Source organism: Cottoperca gobio, chromosome 13 (genome assembly GCF_900634415.1).
Source record: "Cottoperca gobio chromosome 13, fCotGob3.1, whole genome shotgun sequence".
Taxonomy (NCBI): domain Eukaryota; kingdom Metazoa; phylum Chordata; class Actinopteri; order Perciformes; family Bovichtidae; genus Cottoperca; species Cottoperca gobio.
Window position 1 is genome coordinate 24,570,830 of NC_041367.1, and position 23,210 is coordinate 24,594,039.

Genomic DNA, 23,210 nt, shown 5'->3' on the forward strand with positions numbered 1-23,210 from the left:
GGATTCTGAGCAACCACTTCCGTCACTATGGATTTGACGTCGTCATTGTTTGTTTGCGTGCGAGTGACGCCAGAGAGTCCGCGGACACATCTGGTATAACTAGATGGGGATCGCATTTCAAACCACTCCAAATGTAGATCCAATCCGATGTCTGTTTTTGTGTTCAGCTTCCTGAAGTAATCTGGATACATCTGGATATGCCAAGAAAACGTATTTGGCTGGCAGTCTGAACAGGGCCTTAGTCTCTTACTCCTCGACCCAGCTATTAACACTAGAACCGACAACATTCCTTAGCCCTAGATGGGTCATTTTTACCCCCTGCCGTGATAGCGTCAGCACTCGCAGAGAATCTTGAAGAAGTTCATTTGGATGTATTTCTTACAATGATAAGTAACTAAATTTTAAATATTGATAAAATACAAATATAATAATAATATATAACAATTTAACTATTTCTAATTGTAGAAGAGTATAAACAATGTTTGGAAAGTAATGGTGGAGGAAGTGAACCATTGGCCCCTCAATTTATGCCCTGGCCCTATTTCGCGTTGTGTTTGCTGTGATCCCATTGCAGCGATCTCTTACTGGTGAACTTTACTCTCCTTATCCCTCCTGTGTGGTCCTGTCAACTCAATCAAGATGACAGGGGTACCAAGGTTCTACAAATCTTTGGAGTAATCCTCATTTCCACTCACCTCTTGTATAAATTGTCCTGTCTCCCCTTGTCGTGTGTCAGTTCGTCTTGTCATATCCTTGTGAGATCATGTGCAACTACCAGTGTTCCATGAAGTGTGCTTTTCAGAGAAATTTGTATATCCTCCTTGTGAGCGTTTTGAGTTGTTATTTTGTTGTTTTTTGGAAGTAAAGTTTTGGTTTATTCTAGACTTTACCCTTGTGTCTGGAGTCGTGCAATTGAGTCTTCCTTCCCTGTGTCTGAGGCGTAACAAAGGTTAAGTAGCATAAGATCATTTGTAAATAGTAATCCAGTAAAAAAGCAGAAAATTAAGACATGTTCTACAGATATCAACATTGAAACAGTGGTAATGTTGCTGGTATGTCAATATACTGTCAAAAGATCACTTTTGTTGTGAAGTGCATGTGTAAAAATAGGCATCCACCTATAATATAGGATCATGTATTCTTCATGTAGATTTTCCCTGCTGCAAACAATTAAGACTAGTTGGTATCCTCCTCTGGCCTCCACTTCACTGCCAGATTGTACTCTGCATCATGCAAGTCTTTCCAGCGCTCTTCCCTATACAGATCTCTCGTTGCCGACCCTGCCTGTCCCTGACCTGCCTGTTTTGGACCTGTCTGCCTCGCCTGTTTCCCAACCCGGAACGGATTCCTTTAACCTGCCTTGCCTGATCCTCTGCCCGGCCCCAATTTACCACTTGCCTGCTACCTATTGGTTTGTCCTTGTGGATTATTATCATCCCGCTGTGGATCTGTTTACTCGGCTATAACCTAGCCAATTATCCTTGGTTTCCTGTGTGCTGCACTTGGGTCCATCATCGACTTGTTGTGACAGTGCTTACTTATTGATTAGTTATTCAATATTATAAAAAGGGGATGAATCGTCATGGTTTACAGCTGCTCTGAGTGAAGTAGTCTCAGAGCCGGACGCTTGGTAATTGTATTGTTTTTAGGAGCTGATTATTTCCTCACAGAAGAGAAGAAGGAAAAAGGTGGCTCTCATACCTTGTCATCATCTTTATACTGTACATGGTTTCAGTGTTGCTTCTAGTGAGGGCTGATTGCTGTTGGTCATGACTGTCACTGCCATTATTTCACTCCCATTCTATTCTTTACTGTCCAGATGACAGATATAACTACAGTGACAGTTAAATCACCTGATTGCTGTACCATGCAGCTCCAGCTCCTAAGTTTGATTCACTGCAACCTTTCTACTTGAAAAGCATTGAGAACTATTTAATGGAACATTATAAACATAAGAAGTGGTTGCATAAAATTCCTATATTTTATAATAATATATATAATTTATTATAATCTATAAATCAAAAACACATAGACTATTTTTATTGTTGCCCCATTTTAAACAGCAACTACATTTCTTACTATGTTGTAACTCTTGACCAGTATTTGACTTTATCAGTTCACAAATGTTTACTTATTGGAAAAATGGTCTACTTTGGCCCTAGTAGTCAGCTTAAGAGCTGTTTGCACGACAAAATCAAACATTCCATCTTGGGTAAAGGGCAATGTTGCAGAACTCAATTTACTGGAACATTGATGTGATAAATAGATTTCTGGAAATAGTACACTACAGCCCTGGAATCCTCCCATTGTCACCTTTAGAACAAAATGCTTAAGCTGTGCCTGATGTGCACAATAATTTGAACACATTGGCAATATAAATAAATTGCTATTTAATACTTAGACCTATCTAAAGCTTCAGTTTTTGTACAAACTGAATAAAGTAATAGGTGTACAAAATGTAGAGTCTATATTATAACTCACTTGAAATAATTTTGATTTTGTCAAATGTTTCATCAGTTTTGAATAGTCTGATTCTGGAGACATTTGTTAATTCTCACAATTCCATTTTTATAATTGGAATGACAAACGTATTTACTTTTGAACCTTGTCTGATTAAACTGTTCAAATTGCAGTCAGCCTTACACACTATATTAAACAACATGAAGTCTATGTCTAATGACAAATATCCTGTCTAATGATTGACTTATGGGATATCTGGAAAACAAAAAGAGAGGTTACATGATGAGTGTGTGCTTGCGTGGGTGTGTGTGTGAGAAGTGGGGGTGGCTTTCTCTTTTCAGATGCTATTTAACATGCTGACTCAGGATCTTCACAGTCAGTCATGGGTCTTCCAGGGATTCAGATGTGGACACAGACACTATGTGTCTTGATATCTGTGAGCTTGATGTCTATGGGTCAAGCAATCAAGGACATTGAGGCAGGACCGTAAGTTTATCTGTACTTTGTGAATTGAACATGAATCTTTGGTAATGATTTTTGCTGCCTAATCCTCTGGGTTGGAGTTTTTAGTCATGTCAGAAGCAGTTAGATATCTACTGTGTGTGTGTGTTTCTGGGACTGAAGGCAGTACATGGTAGCCATTCCCGCAGTTCTTGAAGCTGGAGCTGAGACCCAATTCTGTGTGAGTGTCCTGCAGCCCAACGAGACTCTGGTGATAACCGTCACTCTGATGTCCGAAGAGATGAATAATACCCTCTTCCAGCAGACGTGCAATAAAGACTTCCATAGATGCGCTCAATTCAAGGTCAGCTCTCCAGATTTGATTAGTTTGCAAATTTCCACAACAGTCTTCAAAAATGTGTTTATCAAAATGCAACATTATTTAAGTGAGAGAACCTTAATGGGAGTTCATCACACACACACACACGCACACGCACACACACACTGTAAATTGATAAATGCTTTTGTAATACAGGATACATTTTTCGATATTACATTTTTCAGTTAAATATTCATTAATTATTTTCTCAGTAAGAGGTAAAGCTCTCTTGGTGTCTATATAATATTTTTCTGTCACAGGTTCCTTTAGTGAAGGAGGAAGTGGTGCAGAATTTTCAGGTGGAGGTACGAGGCAACACATTTTACTCAAGAGAAACCAGGAAAGTCCTCCTCAAAGTCTATCGACCTTTGACATTCGTCCAAACAGATAAACCAATCTACCTTCCCGGACAAACAGGTAACACTGAGCTGATGATCTGTGATGTTGTACACTGTATGATACCATATATAGACGGGTTCCCCTTTACAAACAATTACGTGCAGCCCCGTATATGTATATACATATACATATATATGCTAATATGAGTTATGTTAGCATTAGGGCTGTCAAGCGATTACATTTTTTTATCTAATTAATTACAAGCTTTGTGATTAATTAATCTAAATTAATCGCATATATCAATATTTGCTGTGAGAAGCATTTCAAAATATTCAAATGGATTTTGGAAGATGAGTGAATCAATGAGTAGCATTATAAACTTAAAGGTCAACATGTCTTTTATTTCAATACTCTTTCTCCAATAGCCAATCTTGTATGCCACAATCATCTTAGACAACACAGACCATCAGTTTGACATAAAGTGCAATTTCAAATCGGGCATAACATCTTTCATTGCACAATAAACAATATGTTTAAAAGTTGTGTCATGTGACGCCATGTGTAAAGCCTCCGTTAGCCCCCTGTCCTCTACCTGCAGTCCATTACAATACATTTCCTGATGGAGTTGTTAATGTGTCTCAGGTAGACTGAACATTCTGCGTCTGAACTCCTGATCGAGAGATGACGAGACGGGCCGCTCACTTTAGCATCAGCGGCAGTGCTAGCTAGCTCCGAGCTGCTAAGTGCTTTGCGTTGAGGTGATATTTCAGCTTGAAGTTCTCCGATGGTTCGAACATTCTTTGCTGCAGGAATCACACAGAGCGGAACATCAACAGTTACATCCGGGAGTTTATTAATGTAAACTTTCCAATCACTGGGCCAAGTAACGTTTTCTCATCCGCTTCATCATGTTGACGAGACTGTTGTGACCGCGACCCGTCGGGGAAGTCAAGAGGCATCTAAGAGCGTTATTAATCTGCGCTAATTTTTTGTAGCGTTATTTTTTCTGTGATTAATTCATTGAAATTAACGCGCTAATTCGACAGCCCTAGTTAGCATACATAAAAAAACTGTTTGAATATATAAAAATGTATGCGTTTTTTCTGCTGCACCAGTTAAAATCACATAAATCCCCACATTCTGGATATCATCGTATGATAACACGTTTACAGAATTCTTTAAAAAGAGTAACCGTTTGGTAGATTGTGCTAGTCGCTGATTATGCATGGTGAGCTAAAAAAGGAGGTTTCCTTCTCGGAATATTGGACATTTTCCACTGATTAACCATTTGTGCAATTTTATGGCAGATAACTGAGGGAATAATAGAAAATCCAAAAGTAAAGTATCTATTACTCTAATTTGTAAATTTGATAGTAATTTCTGAGCTGAGATCAGTTCCACTAGCCTGTTAGGATGTTTAACACTGCTGTAGAAGAGTTGTAAAAGCTTCATGTAATCTCTTTGTATTCTCAGTGCAATTCAGAGTCGTCTCACTGGACTCCAAATTGAAACCTGCCATTCAGATTGTGAGTGTTTGAACAGTCGATCCTTTCTCATTATCTCATTCAATGACCACATTGTTAGTGATACTGTTTGACAATGATGCTGGTTTTAATGTGTGAACCAGAATATCAGCTCATGATGAAGCTCTGGGTCAATAGTACGAGCACAGCCCCTTTCAGTGAACCTGCCTTTGCTGCATTGAAGGTCTTCCAACATTTTTGCTGAACTGTGATGAATCCATCCTAACACTAGTTTCTCATTTCACAACATTTTGTAGCACATAATCTCATTTGAATTGGAAATGACAGTGAAATAGAACAGTGTATGTCTTTCCCAAAAACTATGAATCAGAATGACATACAAGTTATTTTTGATGTTTTAATTTCATATTTTTCAAGTCATGAATATAAGAGGTAAAGTCTGGGTTGGAATGACATACAGTTAATTACCCTGAACTCTTCTGGAAACTGTATGATTAGACCAATACACACCAGCTGTTCCTGTAACAAATCTCTTTCTTTTTTCCAGTACAACTCCATCGAAATTGAGGTAAGACTAAAATGTATATCTCCACACATAAACACATGTATACTGGGGATATGAGACTGAAAGTTACAAGTTTGATTCATATATGAATACCTTAAATCAAGATGGTCCAGTTTACTTATTCATATTTTATAAATTCACCATGTGCCTTATTAGCTGTCTATGATGTCAACATTTGAGTGTACAGCCCAAGCTCTGCGGAATGACTCTGATATCACGTTGTGACAAATATACACTATGTATTGTGACAGGATATTTTATACTGAACAAGGCATTTATGAAAGAGAAGTTTAAAGCGTAAGTGTAAAAAAACATACTTGACCATGGAAACAAAAAATCTTAACTCAAAAAATATGTTTGATGGATTTGACAAACAACTCCACTTATGAGCATTTTCTGGATATTCTAACAGTCACTTGATGGGGTTTTTTTTTTCGCACTCGAAAACTAGTTAATAAAAGCTAATGAATTGACCTTAAGTTGGGATGTCTTTGTCAAACTACTTTCAATGTGATTTAAATAGGATGTGAGGCAAATATACTTATTTTTGAAGTAATTTCTGTTTGTATATCTGCGACAGACAGTATATGTCTGTAACTGGGCACTAACATTAGCCTAGATCAAGATCTGTTTGAGCGTAGTTTCAAATAATATGTTGTGAAAGTGTATGCTTCAAGTTTTCTTAAATATACACTTGTTTTGAGTCAACAAGTACAATCTTTACACCATATTTAAGATTCATCTGCCATCTTGTTAAAGGAGAAAAAGAAACAAACAATGTATTCTCATGAGTTTCCTATTGTTGTCATGAATACATGTTCTTCCAATTTACTTTATCTAATAGGATGCGAGCAACAACCGGATTGGACAGTGGCTGAACGAAACATCCAGTTGTAGGATATTGGAGTTTTCTTTTCCCTTGAACTCTGAAGCCCATGAAGGAACCTACAAAGTTACTGTGACCACTGAGTTTAATACAATATTTCACAGCTTCAAAGTGGAGAAATATGGTAAATTGTTTATTTTAGCCATCCATTTCAATGTTTAGTAATGAAGCAGATTGCTAATAATCACATTTTGTCCCCAGTTTTGCCTAAATTTGATGTAAAAATAGTTGCATCTGATGAAGTAAGTATTGAACAGGAAGAAATCAAAGTGGAAGTATGTTCAACGTAAGTAAAAGCTCTTTCGCTCAATACAGTCAAATAACACAAAATAGGTCCAGTTTGGTGAGTGAATGGTTAATCTCAACAACACTGATTTTTTTCTATATTTATCTAATTAGGTATACATTCGGACAGCCTGTGCCAGGCATTGTTATTGTGGGGATGTGCAGACCTCTGAATCATTACATCAATAGAAACCCTCAAGGGGAAATCCATGATATAATCCCCCCGTGCTACAAGGAGGCAAAGCAGGTACAGTTGCTTTAGAGAATCTCTGCAGAAACCTCCTTCTACAGACTGTCTGTATACTGTATAGGACATACCATACACATTTAACACTACATTAGACTAGATATATGTTCATCTATCTTGTCAGTCATGTACACATAGAGGAGCGTGACAGTTCATTTCTGACCATAAAAGTAATAGTTTGATATAAAAAATGTACTCAAGCTTATTGGCTTTCTAGGGAGCTCTCAACCGCTTTTCCCAATCTTCACCAGCAATCATTGGTTTGGGAACAAGCTACCAAATGTCTATGATCTTTTGAATAAATCCACTTGATGTAATTCTGGGTTAAGGTTTCTTAGGGCGGCAAAAACATATTTGGAATATACAATGGTGTTTGCTGGCAACACTTAAAAGCATGCACTGTTCAACCATAGATCCAATAATGTAGTTTTCAAGGCTTTATGCGGTGTGTGTGTGATGTAAATGCACATTATTAGTTAGTTAGTGTGACATTAATAGTTAGTTTGTGTGACTTTTATCAACCCAGTGCGTTACAAATGTAAGGCAATCCAAAATTGTGTGGACAGTTTACAGTTTGAAAGACATTATAAAGTTAATGTTTCCGGAGTACAAGGGAGGTTTGAAATGTTCTTTACCTTTTCATTTAATTTCATTGTACTTGATCTTATTGTGCTTTCTAGACGGACAAGAAAGGCTGTGCCACTTTTATCTTCCCAATGTCAATTTTCACACTTGCGGAAAAAGTGGTCCGTGATGTACTGCAAATCAGTGCCATAGTGGAAGAGGAGGGCACAGGCAAGTCTTATAAAGTTTTATATCATATTTAGTCAGTATATCAAGAAAATGACAATGCCATGTACTGAAACAATAAGGAATACACATACTGTGGTTGTAACATGGAGGCTTCTTCTACAGGTATTTCACGCCCACAAGACAAGAATATAAGAATTTCATATGTGAGTGGAAAGCTGTCCTTCTTTGACTCACCTGCGATTTATGACGAAGGATCAAATGTGGAGGGAAAAGTGAGTGCACGTGGTCTTCACTTCTTCGGTGTGATTCTCTACACCGTGCAACTGAATTACACTGCGTATACTGAAATACACTGTGTATACTGAAATACACTGTCAGTGATACAACTTTTTGTTTTCAACAGGTTAGAGCAGTTCATTACAACAATACACCCATTCCTAACATGCCGGTGTACCTGTTTGAGGGTGAGAGGTGGGCAGCAAGCAGCTTACAGAATCTCACAACTGACAGCAATGGTTCTGCCACTTTCTCATTCAGCACAGCTGACCTTAAAGGGGACATCCACCTCTGGGTAAGTAAAATGAACAGTTTCAACTATAGTCTGTAATCCCACATTTGTCAGTCACATCATAACGCTTTCATAAAGATGATAAGACATTCCAAAAGCTGAAACCTAAAATAGTTTCTCAATATGCTAGAACTGAGCAATGTGCCACCATCGTAGAAAGTGGCCACATTGGAAGTGTGTACTTTGGTTGAAGTGTTCAACCATCATTCATAGTATTTATTTTTTCCTATCTAGTTAAGCAGCACACCGACATTTGGCTACCCTCCTTATAGAGAGCCATTCTATGAGGCTGGAGAACACAGAGTGTCTGTTGCCCAACTGTCTTCTCCTGATACTAAAACAGTCAGCTTCCTGGAGGTGAAGAAGAAGGATAAAGCACTTCCTTGTGGCAAAGAAGAAGACATCTCCATCAAATACACTGTAGTTGGAGAGGCCCAGGGAACTGTGGTTGTGATGTATCTTGTGAGTAAAAATGTCATTCGAAATGTAAAGAAATGACCTTTAGATCAGAGTACTGACTTAAAGGAACAGACTTATGCCATCAACTTACCTGGTGAGACTGGAGACACCAAAACCACAAAATGTCTTTCACATATACAGTAGTACTCCTCAACATTGTTGTTCAGATAATAATAATAATAATAATAATAATAATAATAAGCTTTATTTGTATAGCACCTTTCATACAAGAATTGCAGCCCAAAGTGTTTCACAGCAAAAACATAACAATTAGTACAAGATTAGACAGAATAAGAGCATTTACAGTACAATAATCACAGTGATGATGTAAATGAGTCTGAAGTACCATTATCAAAATAACAGAATTAAAATAGTATAAAATAACATTGGCACACCATTCTTGTAAATGTTTTAAACCATCAGAGCCATATTTTGAAAGCATGAGATCAACAATGGGCTCCTGTGGCCCTTCAACTGGTTTACTCCCTTTACTACCCATTCCTGGTAGTCTTTGTCAATCTTTTTATTTACCTTTTGACGTATAAAACAGACATCTCCGAGAGTCCAGATTCTTTTGGCAAAATCTTGGTTAAAGCCCGCTTCATAAACAAACCCGTTTGTTAAGTTTTATGAAACCGGTTAAAGCCAGTTTTTCTCCAATATATTCTTTAATCTTTCACTTTTCCACTAATTGTGTAAAGAACATGTAAACACATTTATCAGAGAAACTTTCTCTTTTTCCCGTGGTAAAACAGTCTATTTGATCTCAAGCTTTTCAAAAATACACACTCTGAAAATGTATCCTAGTTACCTTTACACATTCAAAGTTAAACCAGTAATAATTCACCACTAAAAACCTAAGATAAAAATATATAAAATATCACCATTAAAAGGCTAAAGTAAAGAGATGTAAAATATCACTATTAAAAGGCTAAAGTAAAAGGATATGTTTTTAGCTTACTTTTGAAGATATTGAGCAAGCTTGCCTCCCTAATGTCTGCAGGTAAAGTGTTCCAGTACAATCAGCGGCATTCCCCTTTTAATACATTAATTCATTACTGCAGGAATCAATAATGATATCGCAGAGTATCTGATTATATATGCTGCTCTGGATTTTTTGATATCGCATATGATTGGTTGTTTTTACAAACCCCTCCTCTTCCCCCTGCTTAAGCACATATTTAGTTTGCTAAACCCAGAGTTAACAATTTAGGTGAAGCCATTGTTACTGTTTTATTGCTCATTCTTTGTGTCATCTCTCAATTTACTAAAATTCCCCAGGTCTTAGCCAGAGGAGCCATTGTCGTGCAAGGAGTTACACAGGTTGAAGTGCAAGATAAATTGGGTGAGAAAATAATGATGTCTAACAATCACCCTTTAAACTGCATGGCCACATAATTCAGTATGTAAGTGATGATTGTTGGTCATAACATTTGGTTTGTGTTTCAGTGAATGAGGGCGAGGTAACCATGAAGCTGACAGTGTCTCCAGACATGGCACCAGAAATCCAAGTTGTAGTTTACGCCATCCTCCCCAGTGAGACTGTGATCGCCATCAGCGCTGATTTCTTAATTGAGAAATGCTTCAGTCACAAGGTCAGTGTGAGGAGATGACTGTTCTTGATCGATGTAGGCATAGAATCAAAGTGTGTATTAGCTGTGCTACAAAACATCAATATGTAGCTCTTTATCAAAAAAATGTATTGGTCAATATTACTCAGACTACAAATGGAAACCAGAACGCCTCCGATACCAAAATCTAGTCCCGTTGCCTACAGATTCTGTATTCATATAAAGATGACCAAAATAATGACTTTAACCTCATATTGCATTGGTGAGGCGGTCCTAAGTCCTAGCTATACTTACTAACACGAGGTAATTCATGTTGTGGGTAAAGCCCTTGTCTGAAGCCATGGCGTGCAAATCAGAGTTAAGTTCAGTCAGCCAATTCAAGAGGAATGGATAGTTATGTACATGTGGAATAAGTGCATCTAGCTTCTGACCTTGTCACTCCCCAAAAGGAAGCAGCAACCTTAGCAGAGCAGGGAGTGGGGATTGACAATAACAACATAACCCCCAAAACCACATCAGATACAGAGCTGATGCCAGCCTTTATGAGGAATTTATAATACTTCTAGGCCATGTCATTCCACTGGGAAGAAAATACTATCTAGCGATGTTGCTATGTGTGAGCCTGGCGTGAGGCCATTCCCCTGCTACGCACTTCAGACCACCAATAAAAAGTAAAGGTAGACGACACATTTGTGTCAAGTTCAAAAGATCATAGGTTCTCATGAACCACTGAAGTCCAGATGGTGAGATGTGTCTTTTTTGTACACGTCAGGTGTCGCTGGAGTTTTCTCCGTCCTCACCCACTCCAGGAGAGGCAAGCACCCTGCAGGTGAACGCCCAGCCAGACTCTCTGTGTGGCATTAGCATTGTTGACCAGAGTGTCCTCCTCAAGGAGCCAGGGAAGACTCTGGAAGCAGACACGGTAACTGTTGGAATGCACCCAAATAGATGCATACATCATTTTCACGCTACATCTGCATAATCTTTTGCACAATTTACATCAGTCACGCTTTGTTTGCAGTTTTTACTCTGCTGCTGTTTCCTTGTGTCATGGTTAATCTTTCTTTCTTTTTCTATCTCTACCGGTTGTACATTGTGTGTAACACCTATGTTCAATTCCACTCAATGCTGATTGTGTTGTTATCTTTACCCAGTTGTAAGCACGTTGTTTTGAAAATGCTATAGGAAAAGATTACGATCACATATGTGAGGTGTATACCTCTGTAAAGTCCGCCTCATGGTTAAAGGCACTGTTTTAAAGAATACACTTTACATCCATGTTTCAAGATAAAAGAATAGGACATTAATCCCAGTTCCCCAAAGGTAAGTTCATCATAGAACAATAAACATTTGTCAGTTTATAGCTTTGAACCATACCTTTTTTCTTTTCAGATATTTGAAAAGTTGCCTGTCCAAAAAGCAACCTATATTCCATATAAAGTTCAAGATCTTCAAGAATGCTTGAATGTAAGACCGAGAAGATCTATTATTCCATTCCCCAATAACAACCCGAGAGATGATGCTTATACAATTTTCGAGGTATGTTCTCCACGAACAATAATGTACAATATAGCATATACTAATACATTTAGTTGTTGCCCTTTTAATCAACTTTTCAGTGATGCCAGTATCTTTTATATATTTAGAATGTAGGTATGAAGCTGGCAACAAACTTGTTAATCCGAGAGCCTTCATGCCTCAAGTACAAAGGAAGAGAATATCACCAAGGCCGTGGTAACTTCTTTTCTTGCTCTATTAAGTGACACATGCCAAATATTTACCAGCATTAAAACAGGTCACTGTGTCATTGCTTTCTTCTGCTTCTGATGGAATTTTTTCTGCTTTATATTTAGGTATTGCATATGGTGAAGCTTATCCTATCGCAAGAAAAATGGATGTTGAAATGTTAGCGTCGCCAGCAAACGCTCCTTCGGATAATTCACCAATTGAGACAGTCCGCACTTTCTTTCCCGAGACCTGGATGTGGGACATGGTGGAAATTGGGTAAGATTTTGCCAGAAAGCGTTTTGATGGTCATGAATTGAATGCATTTTTGGGCCAAAAGAGCATGTGCACTAGAGTCCCTGCACACATGTATAGCATTAAAATCATTTACTGACACTGCTCCTCTAGACTTGTATTTAACCTGATGACTCAAAGAGTCATTTAGGGATGTTTGTTTATTAATTACAGACGTTCCCTTTATAACAATTGTGTATGGGGAATAGGATTTTTGGGCTAGTGTGCTTCTTTATTTAGAATATTGCCAGGACTTATTCAGCTACATGGAACTCTATATTACTGCATTAGTTTCTGACTTTCTGAGATCTCAAGCATATGAAGCAATTGACACATTATTGTTTGGCCACTCTAACGTGGTGGTGTTACTGCAATTACGCCTACGTATTAATTATCTTCTCACATTGTTGTTCTTTGACTAATCTAAGTCATATAAGTATGTTTCTCAAGTTCACGGAGTGTGTTGTGTGTTTCTGCTGATCCAGAAATTCTGGAACGCTGGATGTTTCCCTCACTGTACCAGACACTATCACCACCTGGGAGACTGAGGCTTTCTGTCTGTCCCCTCAAGGTTTTGGCTTGGCTCCTCGCTTAGAGATCACTGTCTTCCAGCCCTTCTTCCTCGAGCTCACCCTGCCTTACTCAATCATCCGGGGAGAACACTTTGAACTGAAGGCAACCGTCTTCAACTACCTGACCAGCTGCATCATGGTAATGAATGTTTGCTCATGACCTAAATACTAAAGTCAGCATGCTCATAATGGTAACATGCTGATGTTCTGCAGGTATGTTTGCCATGATCACCATCTCATTTTATTGTTGCTAACATTTGCTACTTAGTACACAAAGTACAGCTGAGACATGCACCCAATATGTATGCAGTTGATGGTTTCATAATACCTGTACTGTATCTGTATTGTATGTCCACACATCACCAACATATCAGTATGGGTTGATGTGGTAACGACGTAGGCGTCAGTTAAAACGTAGCTACGCTGGTGATGCAGCTTTCCATTTGAAAGCATGAGAAACGGAGCTCCATCATTTTCCCATCCAAACAATCACTCTGTGAAGTAGCGGTGCAGAACTCCTCTTGTTCCTTCCAGCTTTGCCTCTACAGAATTCTACCCCCAAAGTGCCAACAGACAAAGTATTTGTGCATGTGTCCACAGACTGTTGTTCTCCTCCAGAGCCCTCTGCTTGTAGCAGCATGGATTCTGAGCACCACTTCCGTCACTATGGATTTGACGTCGTCATTGTTTGTTGCGTTGCGAGTGACGCCAGAGAGTCCGGACTGACACATCTGTATAACTCAGATGGGGATCGCATTTCAAACCACCTCCAAATGTAGATCCAATCCGATGTCATGTTTTTGCTGTTCAGGCTTACTGAAGTCAATCTGGATACAATCTGGATATGCCAAGAAACGTATTTGGGCTGGCAGTCTGAACAGGGCCTTAGTCTCTTACTCCTCGACCCAGCTATTAACACTAGAACCGACAACATTCCGTTAGCCCTAGATGGGTCATTTTTACCCCCTGCCGTGATAGCGTCAGCACTCGCAGAGATATCTTGAAGAAGTTCATTTGATGTATTTCTTACAATGATAAGTAACTAAATATTTAAATATTGATAAAATACAAATATAATAATAATAATATAACACATTTTACTAATTTAATAATTGTAGAAGAGTATAAACACATTTTGGAAAAGTAATGGTGGAGGAAGTGAACCATTGGCCCCTCAATTTATGCCCCTGGCCCTATTTCGCGTTGTGTTTGCTGTGATCCCATTGCAGCGATCTCTTACTGGTGAACTTTACCTCTCCTTATCCCTCCTGTGGGTCCTGTCAACTCAATCAAGATGACAGGGGTACCAAGGTTCTTACAAATCTTTGGAGTAATCCTCATTTTCTCTGTATTGTTGTCTCTCTTGAACAGGTCTCTGTGACTCCAGAGCCCTCCTTAGATTACACCCTCACCCCCTTCTCAAGTGACCAGTTCACAACCTGTTTGTGTGGAGGTGAACGCAAGACCTTCTCTTGGACCATGGACGCCTCAGCCATAGGTGAGAGTCAAGCTTTTATCCAAACAGGTGTGAAATGGTAAAGTCTGCCGAGGTGGAGAAAAACTTTTCATCTCTGTGAAATCAATAAGATCCACCTCAGTGATAAAAATGATATAACACTTTTTTTGACAATAAAACCAAACTCTTCATCATGTTTCACACTGTTTGTTGATCTTTTTAGGGGTTTTAAATGTAACAGTGAGTGCTGAGGCTGTGCCATCCATAGTAGCATGTGACAATGAGATTGTGAGCGTGCCAGCAAGAGGTCGCATCGACGTGGTCACACGTTCCCTCATAGTAAAGGTTGGTGCATTTAAACAAAAGGACAAAGTAAAAGTTTAGAAAAGAAAAACTCTGGAACTCAAATGATATCTTTCCCCCCTCAGGCTGAAGGAACTGAGATAACCAAGACCTACAACTGGCTGCTCTGCTCAAACGGTCAGTTTGTTTTGAAGAGTGACAGCCCAATGCTATAAGTTAGCAGGAGGCCAGTAGATTGCATGTCAAAAATATAATTGAGACATTTACTACTTGCAGGTCAATATATATTTGTTCATATAATGTCATTACTTAAATACATTGTATCAACCTCATGGAAGAACCCCCAATTGTGTGGCATTGATTGATTGATTTTTAGTTCCAGTCTGTTTTAATACATGATCTGTTCAATCTAAATGAGATGTGAGTGTTTGTTCCCTGTGTGTACACAGGAGAGCCTGTGACAGAGAGTATAGACTTACAGCTCCCTCAGAACGTCATTGATGGATCTGCCCGTGCTTTGATATCAGTCCTGGGTAATAAATAACCTTCTGTGTCTGGAATGTCCTTTTGGAGATATCATGTTTTGCTTTTATACCATTGTTGTCAAACCTTTTCAAATCGTTGCACTTTCACTTGTTGAACTGAGATTTAAGGGAGAAAATCCCCCCCCCCCCCTTCAGCAGGTGGATTTGAAAACAGTCTACTAGTTGTTTGTGTGTGTTCTATCAGAGCTAAACAGAAAACACAATCCGACTAAGTATACTGGAGAAAATTAAGTGAATGAAATAATGTCAAAAAACAAAAAGTACATTGAGAACATTCAACATATTAAATGTGATTCTGGCGGGATAATAAATATGTTTTTGGGTGGTATAACAACATACACATTGATTATCTTTGTCTTTCAAGCCCATTTAGAAACATGTTGGTTACATGTTAGTGAGTCAGTGTTTCTGTGCAGGTGACATTCTCGGCCGAGCCCTGAAGAACCTGGATGGGCTGCTGCAGATGCCGTATGGATGTGGTGAGCAGAACATGGCGCTCCTGGCCCCCAACATCTACATCCTCCAGTACCTGCAAGACACACAGCAGCTGACCCCAAAGATCAGAGAGAAGGCCATCGACTTCCTGATCAGTGGTGAGTCCCCACTGACGTTAAATCAGATCCGGGTGTCCAAAGACGGCAAAACAAACGTTTGTCCTCCATTTCTGATCATGACGTCAGGACAGTCTCACCGCTGGTGTTGTGCAAGTTCACGCTTCACAAGAGCGAGCTCAACGTTCAGTCCACACATGAACTAGTTCATGTTGCTTTCTTTTAAACTGGTCGGATGCTATGGCGTTTAATTAGTCTTTCAGACTTATTTTCAGCGTCCGGTCCAGCACCACCAGGCCATAACACCTTGAACTCTTGAGCTCCTGATCTCATCACTACGACCTGTTCCCTGACATACCTTACTTACTGTGTTACTAACTTCATTCAATACGTCCTTTAATTCTCTACGCTCATGTTTACATTCAGTTTTTTCATTTGCAATCACTGTCTACAACAAATGTATATTACTTTATTTAATATTTTAATTATGTTTATATGTAGCACTGTATTTTAACTGCCACTATTATGTCTTAAATTCTCATTTTGCTTTTGCTCGTGGGTCTCTCATTAAAAAAAAAATATATATATATGTGTGTGTGTGTGTGTGTGTGTGTGTGTATGTGTGTGTGTGTGTGTGTGTGTGTGTGTATGTGTGTAGTGTGTGTGTGTGTGTGTGTGTGTATGTATGTATGTATGTATGTATGTATGTATGTATGTATGTATGTATGTATGTATGTATGTATGTATGTATGTATGTATGTATGTATGTATGTATATATGTATATATATGTATATTAGTATAAAGGACTACGTATGTAATGAGCCTTGTTGAACGCACCTTTACAGAGACATCATAAACAAATGTACTTAAGATCAGGACGTTATGAAAAATCCAGTTAAATCTGACAAGCGTGTTTCTATTGTGATGCAGGTTACCAGAGACAGCTGAACTACAAACATGCTGACGGTGCTTTCAGCACATTTGGAACAGGAAGTGGGAACACTTGGTGAGAACATTAATGATCAATCCTCCACAAAGAATAAATATATGTACATGTTGTGCAACATTTAGACATACAGTTTACCCTTTATGCCTACAAAGAATAGATGATGTAATTGCACTTCAGTGCATTTAAAAAATAATCATTTTATCACACACGAGATCTTCACGGTAATACCTCCAATGTGTATATATAATATACATAATAGCATGTTATATCTTGTACAATGTAGTGGTTATCGTGACACATTACACAGATCAAGTTCTTCCTCTTGTCTTAACTGGGTCAGTAATGTCTTACTTTGTTTAATATCCTCAGGCTGACTGCTTTTGTGCTGAGATCGTTTACCAAAGCACAGTCTTTCATCTTCATTGACCCGGCAAATATTAAGGATTCTTTGAAATGGCTACAAAAGAAACAACGAGAAAATGGCTGCTTTGAACAGTTAGGAAAACTCTTTCACAACAGAATGAAGGTAATTAAAGTCCATCTGGAGTTTTTATGAAAATGACTGATGATAACTGAAATTAAAGAAGGTTAGAAAATGTTCACTGAATGACATCTTGCTGTAAATGTTCAGCAGTTAATTGCAAATGCACCGTCAGGACTTATTCAGGGCTCAGTAGCAACTAATGCCAGCCTGGGGCTGGTTTCACAAAATGTGCGACATGTAAGCAATGATTTGCAACATGAGATAATTCCCTCTCACATTCAATTAAACAGGTTTCACTTATAAAATCAAACACCATAATTGTGACTGATGCATGAACATGCGAGAACCCTGTCGGACTCAGACAGACAATCATTTGTAAAGCGTCCTGTCTTACAAATGGCAGCATTAGCAAACTGTGTGTGAGCAGTGCAGTCAGGCCGCTGGGTGTTGCCGGTGCAGTGATGATCTGTGTTTCTGTGTGATGCTTCCTCTCTACAGGGTGGTGTGTCTGATGAAGTGACTCTGAGCGCCTACATCACTGCTTCCTTCTTGGAGATGAATATGACCGCAGATGTGAGTAGACCAGGGTGTGTGGTCCGTTGTGGCTCCTCCTGCGATTCCAATTGTGAAATATATATTTGAACGAAAAATCGTTTTTGTTATTGTTATGTTGTTTGTGTGTGTGTGTGTCACATAAATTATTACTGAAATGTTGATGATTATTGAAAAAGCGTGTCCTACAGCAAACGTTTCTCTGGATGTGTAATATGTTTGGATTTTCCGGGTGGACATTTTCCTCCCAAGAAATGTTGCCAGATTGGGCGACTTTATGAAGGATTATGTCGGTAAAGAATGGCCTGCGTGGTTATACTGCAGATGTTTTTCTTTTCTTTATTCACAGTATTTTAACGTATTATTTTAATCTGTTCTAGAATCCTGTGGTGAAGCAGAGCCTGTCCTGCCTCAAAGAGTCAATGAAGGACCTCAGTAACACATACACTACCGCTCTGCTGTCGTACGTCTTCACCCTGGCAGGAGACATGCAGACCCGTGCTCTCCTTCTGAATCACCTGGACACCATTGCAGTACAAGAAGGTGAGTCATCCTCCTGAAGGAAATCCTTCTGGCTTCACTACTGTGGTTGTAGTTTACTTTGTGTCTGTTTGTCTGTTTGTGGATGGCTGTTTTTAGGAGGTTTCCTTCACTGGAATCAGAAATCATCAGAAACATCAGCCTCTCTGTCTGTGGAGATCAGCTCCTATGTGCTGCTGGCCAAACTCAGTGCCTGTCCTACTACTGAAGACCTGGGATATGCCAATCGCATCGTTAGATGGTTGTCGAACCAGCAGAACCATTATGGAGGATTCTCCTCCACACAGGTACAGCCCAAACAGCGTTAAGCTGGACTTTGAGTTAGACGTACACTATTCTCCTCTGGGACAAATATGTTGAACAAAGGTAATTGAAATGTCTGTGGCTTCGCCGTGAACACTGAAGCTTAACCATTTCATCACTGTCTTGCAAAAATCACGCATCTCCATATTACCAACTTATTGTTAGCTAAGTCGGTAAGAAAGTCCGTCCAACTGGAATACTAAATCCTTTAATTCAAACATACAGTTTTCCCAGGGCAGCAACATGAACCGATACCGCAACAGTTTAGCGCCAGTGATTATCCCACAGCAAGGACAACAGCAGTGTTGTAGCCCATTAACTGCAATCCACATGTACTGCACATACTGTCTTGTTAGACGTTGTCATTTTATTATTGACTTCTGTATGAGATAAAGTTGAACAAATGAACAAATACAGACACCTGAAACTGATAAGTGAACTCTGCTGTATGTAGAAATAAAAGTTAATACATTTATATTTGTAGAAATGTACACAAATAAAGTATTAAGTGTTTGTTTATGTGTGCTGTAGGACACCGTGGTGGCTCTTCAGGCTCTGGCTCTCTACTCCACTCTGGTGTTCAGTCCAGGAGGTTCAAGCACAGTGACAGTCCAGTCCCCCAGTGGCCCGCTGACATTTGAGATGAACCAGAACAACAAACTGCTCTACCAGGAGAAGCTGCTGCAGGACGTGACAGGAAAGTACACCTTGGAGGTGAAGGGCAGTACATGTGCTGCAATTCAGGTCAGTAGTCACTGCAGATGTACCTGTTTCTCTTTGACATACACACACCACAACAAACACTATTGCTATAACTATAGGGTGCCAGTAGCTCAGTACATGGGGACTTGGCTTTGGAGCGGTTCATGTCCCCGAACGGACCAAGTACGGAGTGTGGACTGGTACTTTGAGAGGTACCAGTCCACCTCCTGGGCACTGCCGAGGTGCCCTTAAGCAAGGCACTGGACCCCCACTACTCCCTGGGCGCTGTATAGTAGCTGCCCACTGCTCCTAACACTAGGGTGGGTTATATGCAGAGTCTAAATGTCACTGTGTGTGAACATGTTATGCCCTAATGTTAGCAGCCCAGTAGTAGCACAGAAATAGCTATACGTCTATTCTTTGATTCTTGTTCCAATTAAAGGGAGGAAAAAAGATTTTGTTAGAAAGATTGGGAGATAAGGAAACGGGTATAAACATTTGTAAATACTATATTCAATTTTATGGCATTTATGATGCAGATCCCATGGCTCAACATCTTCTTTAAATCTGGAAAGGATGAGAGTGAAGTTCGCTGTGGGTCTGTGTATAAAGTCCTCTTATTTTAACACCAATTGGCACTAGTTCACTTCTGAAGTATAACCAAGCACCCAGATAATTCACCAAACTCTTAAGTAAGTGCAGGGCGCCGGTGATCAGCTGGCCGGTGGGACATGAAGGGATGGATTCACTCGCACAACATGCACACGCAGGCCGGGTACCAAAACAAAGAACAGAAAAGCTTACAACACACACAGAGGGCTCAGGGTCTAGTATTGATTACAATGTTCATATAGATAGATACATTTATATGTTATAGAATATCTGATTTAACAGATGGTAACTCAAACAAGGTTTGATGCTTAAATGTGGCAACCTTAATCTAGCATGTGAAAATGAAGGTTGTACTTCTCAAGGAGGAAATCCTGATACATGACAAATTTGAGCAAATTAAATCTTGAGATTCTTGTTCACTGTTTATACTTTCTTTGTGTACCTCTTTCCCAGATTTCCCAGCTTTATAACATTCCAACTCCCACTGATGTAACAACCCTCAGTGTCATAGTCACATCAGAGGCCAACTGCACCAGCAATAAAATCACTCTGAACATGAAGTCCTTGTAAGTAATCAACAGACAGATCCACGTTACAGAAGAATACTGACGTTTTTGTCAAACAGTCCTCTGCATCTACCAGCTTGAACTGTGTAACTGCTGGTGGGTGGACATGGGAAACATGTTTACAGCTTGGTAGTTCAAACTCAACACAAAGATGTTGTTAAAGGTAAATGCAGCCCTTCTGAAGCCCCAGATTAACATCACATTGTTATGGCTCTTGCTTTACAGATACAGTGGCGAGGAGAAGAGTACAAACATGGTGATACTAGATATTAAAATGCTCTCTGGGTTTGCCCCGCACCCAGAGTCTTTGAAGAGGGTGAGTTATTACAGTAACTTTTACTTTAAGTAGAAATGGAAAAGTTTGTTGAAGCAGCCGGCTGATTATTATCTCCTCACAGCTCAAAGGTGCCCTGCTGGTGGATCGGGTTGACCAAAAGGATGATCATGTTCTGGTGTACATACAGGAGGTGAGAGGACGTCACAGTGAGGAACAAGAGATGATGTTCTCTAGATCTGTGACTCACAATGCTGTCTCTTCTTCTTCCAACAGTTACCAAAGGACATAGCTATCAACCACAGCTTAGAGCTCATACAGGAGCTCCCAGTGCAGAACCTGAAGCCAGCCGTGGTCAAGATCTATGACTACTACCAGCCAAGTAAAACCTCAACAATCCTTTACAGAGACTCCACCACACACTGACTAACTGTGCTCCGTAGTAGAGCTGTACACCATCCTGAACAGTTATCAGAAAATACATTTTTAGAAGTGCATATGTGCTGTGAACACATGAAGCGAGTTTGACAAGTTTTTTTTTAATCTTTCTTCTTCTTTCTTTTCTCTCAGGTGACCAGGCTGATACAGAATATGTCTCCCCTTGTGTTACAGGTAACAATCTGTAATAACAAACAGAAGCACTACGATGTTTCTTACAAAAGTCATTTAATTGCCAAAAACATTTTCACCCAAACTACAAAGGGCTATAATGTACAACATTTTGGAAATCAATCAATACATTATAATAAATGTGCCAACTTTGCAACCTTAAGCTAAATTAAGCCAACAACTAATGCAGATAGCTATGTCTTCACAGTTAATGATTATTTTTGTATCATTCTTTTTTACAGATTAAGAGTGAAATGTGGCCCTCGTGCTGTCACAGATGCCAGTATGATTTAAAATACATTTTTTATCAAAGATACATTTTATGTACTTTCACACCAGTTAAAATGTTTGTTTGTTTGTTAGTATTCTGCCACAATCCCTTATAGCTGTGTAACTACTGCATGTGTCTCAAGTGAAATGCATGCATTATGGTAATAAAATTATGTTATGTCGCATTCAAAACTGGTCTTCCACTGTTTTTTCTGCTTTTTATTTATCGGCTCACAGTGTTCTGATGGCTTTCTTGTGAGTAATTCATTGAAGTAAGGTTTAGATAACATAACTCAGACTGCACTGAAGGGTGACCAATGAGCATGACTGTAAGAGTACAAACAAAACAAATATAATGCAAAGATTATACCTCAGTATTTTCTATTTGATATATGTACATAGAAATAGTATTTTATTGCAGCTGTGGTATTTGAAAATCTCAACTGTTTTTACATTCATGAAAGAATGTGTCCATTAGTGATGCCGTGGTCGCCTAGTGGTTGAGACACTGATCAGCGGAGGACTGACTTTGCCAATTTTTGTTGTCCAATACTTTGGTTCATAACCAAATACCCGTAAAACATTAGCCTCTGCTGTACTTTCTTTTTAGTGCTAATTAGCAAATGTTAGCATGCAAACACGTTAAACTAAGATGTGAACATGGTTAACTGGATACCTGCTAAACATGGCTGCAGGATAAATTCTCCTTAAGCTTACAATCTTATTGAAGTCTAATGTCCAAAAGAATTGGACGCTTCATGTCGGTCAAATATAGTCCGTATGCCACGTGTCTGTCATGTGTGAATCACAAGTTGTGAATCGGTCTTAAGCTACCTGTAATGCATGGACTACATTTTCATGTTCGATTTATTTAAGTTAAGTATTAAGTTGGTTATGTACGCTTAGGATATGGTGTAGTGACAGCGCCTACACATGTAATTGCCAAAGCCACACCATACCTGGCATGTGGCCCCTTAAAGCTGTTACTATGGGCGCTTTGGCTTAAGGCCCTGTCACACATATCCGTATGGCAGAAACGTATGCTGGTGTATATGAAATATCGCCAATACGTTGATATAAATTAAGGGTAAGTTGTGATCGTTTGAAGGACACAGACGATACGTCGAACAAGCCAGACATACACAGTTCCGTATGGCAGAAACATATGCCGGCATATATGAAAAGTAACTCAAACTTAGTCAGAGTCCAAATAAGTCCAACTTTTCCACAGCGGAGTTGTAGCTGACTTATAAATAACGAATACAAATTATTATACGTATGTCTAACCTATTGATAGCGTATCACTTACTTATACAAAACGATTCAGAGCGTCTGGCCAACGGAGCTGGAAAAGTGCCATTTGGTTCACGTCATGCTGATGCTGGAGAACGGCTAGAATGTACTCTTGTCGCAGCCTCTCAGCATCCTCCATGCTCTCTGATGATGGGTTGATGTATTCATCAAG

The 23,210-nt window shown here is 39.2% G+C and overlaps 1 protein-coding gene across 1 annotated transcript; it reads left to right on the forward strand.

Moving 5' to 3' along the window:
• Window positions 1–2,807: 2,807 nt before the first annotated feature.
• Window positions 2,808–21,937, forward strand: LOC115017410 (alpha-2-macroglobulin-like). The gene is made up of 36 exons (XM_029445819.1): window positions 2,808–2,946; window positions 3,085–3,265; window positions 3,541–3,697; window positions 5,093–5,145; window positions 5,651–5,671; window positions 6,513–6,678; window positions 6,756–6,840; window positions 6,954–7,086; window positions 7,767–7,881; window positions 8,002–8,111; window positions 8,243–8,410; window positions 8,642–8,869; window positions 10,148–10,211; window positions 10,316–10,461; window positions 11,210–11,359; window positions 11,830–11,976; window positions 12,084–12,171; window positions 12,291–12,441; window positions 12,942–13,167; window positions 14,400–14,526; window positions 14,708–14,829; window positions 14,913–14,964; window positions 15,237–15,320; window positions 15,749–15,925; window positions 16,815–16,890; window positions 17,203–17,359; window positions 17,816–17,890; window positions 18,250–18,412; window positions 18,509–18,696; window positions 19,244–19,456; window positions 20,480–20,592; window positions 20,818–20,908; window positions 20,991–21,059; window positions 21,143–21,248; window positions 21,437–21,478; window positions 21,718–21,937. The coding sequence occupies exons 1-36, from the start codon at window positions 2,843–2,845 to the stop codon at window positions 21,720–21,722; spliced, it is 4,353 nt and encodes a 1,450-aa protein (XP_029301679.1). The 5' UTR covers window positions 2,808–2,842; the 3' UTR covers window positions 21,723–21,937.
• Window positions 21,938–23,210: the final 1,273 nt, after the last annotated feature.

Bases quoted from the DNA above. Each gene is read 5' to 3' on its own strand.
- LOC115017410 (XM_029445819.1), top strand. From the start codon at position 2,843: ATGGGTCTTCCAGGGATTCAGATGTGGACACAGACACTATGTGTCTTG. The intron at 15,926-16,814 runs GTGAGTCCCCAC...ATTGTGATGCAG, and splicing joins CATCGACTTCCTGATCAGTG to GTTACCAGAGACAGCTGAAC. The intron at 19,457-20,479 runs GTCAGTAGTCAC...CCTCTTTCCCAG, and splicing joins GTACATGTGCTGCAATTCAG to ATTTCCCAGCTTTATAACAT.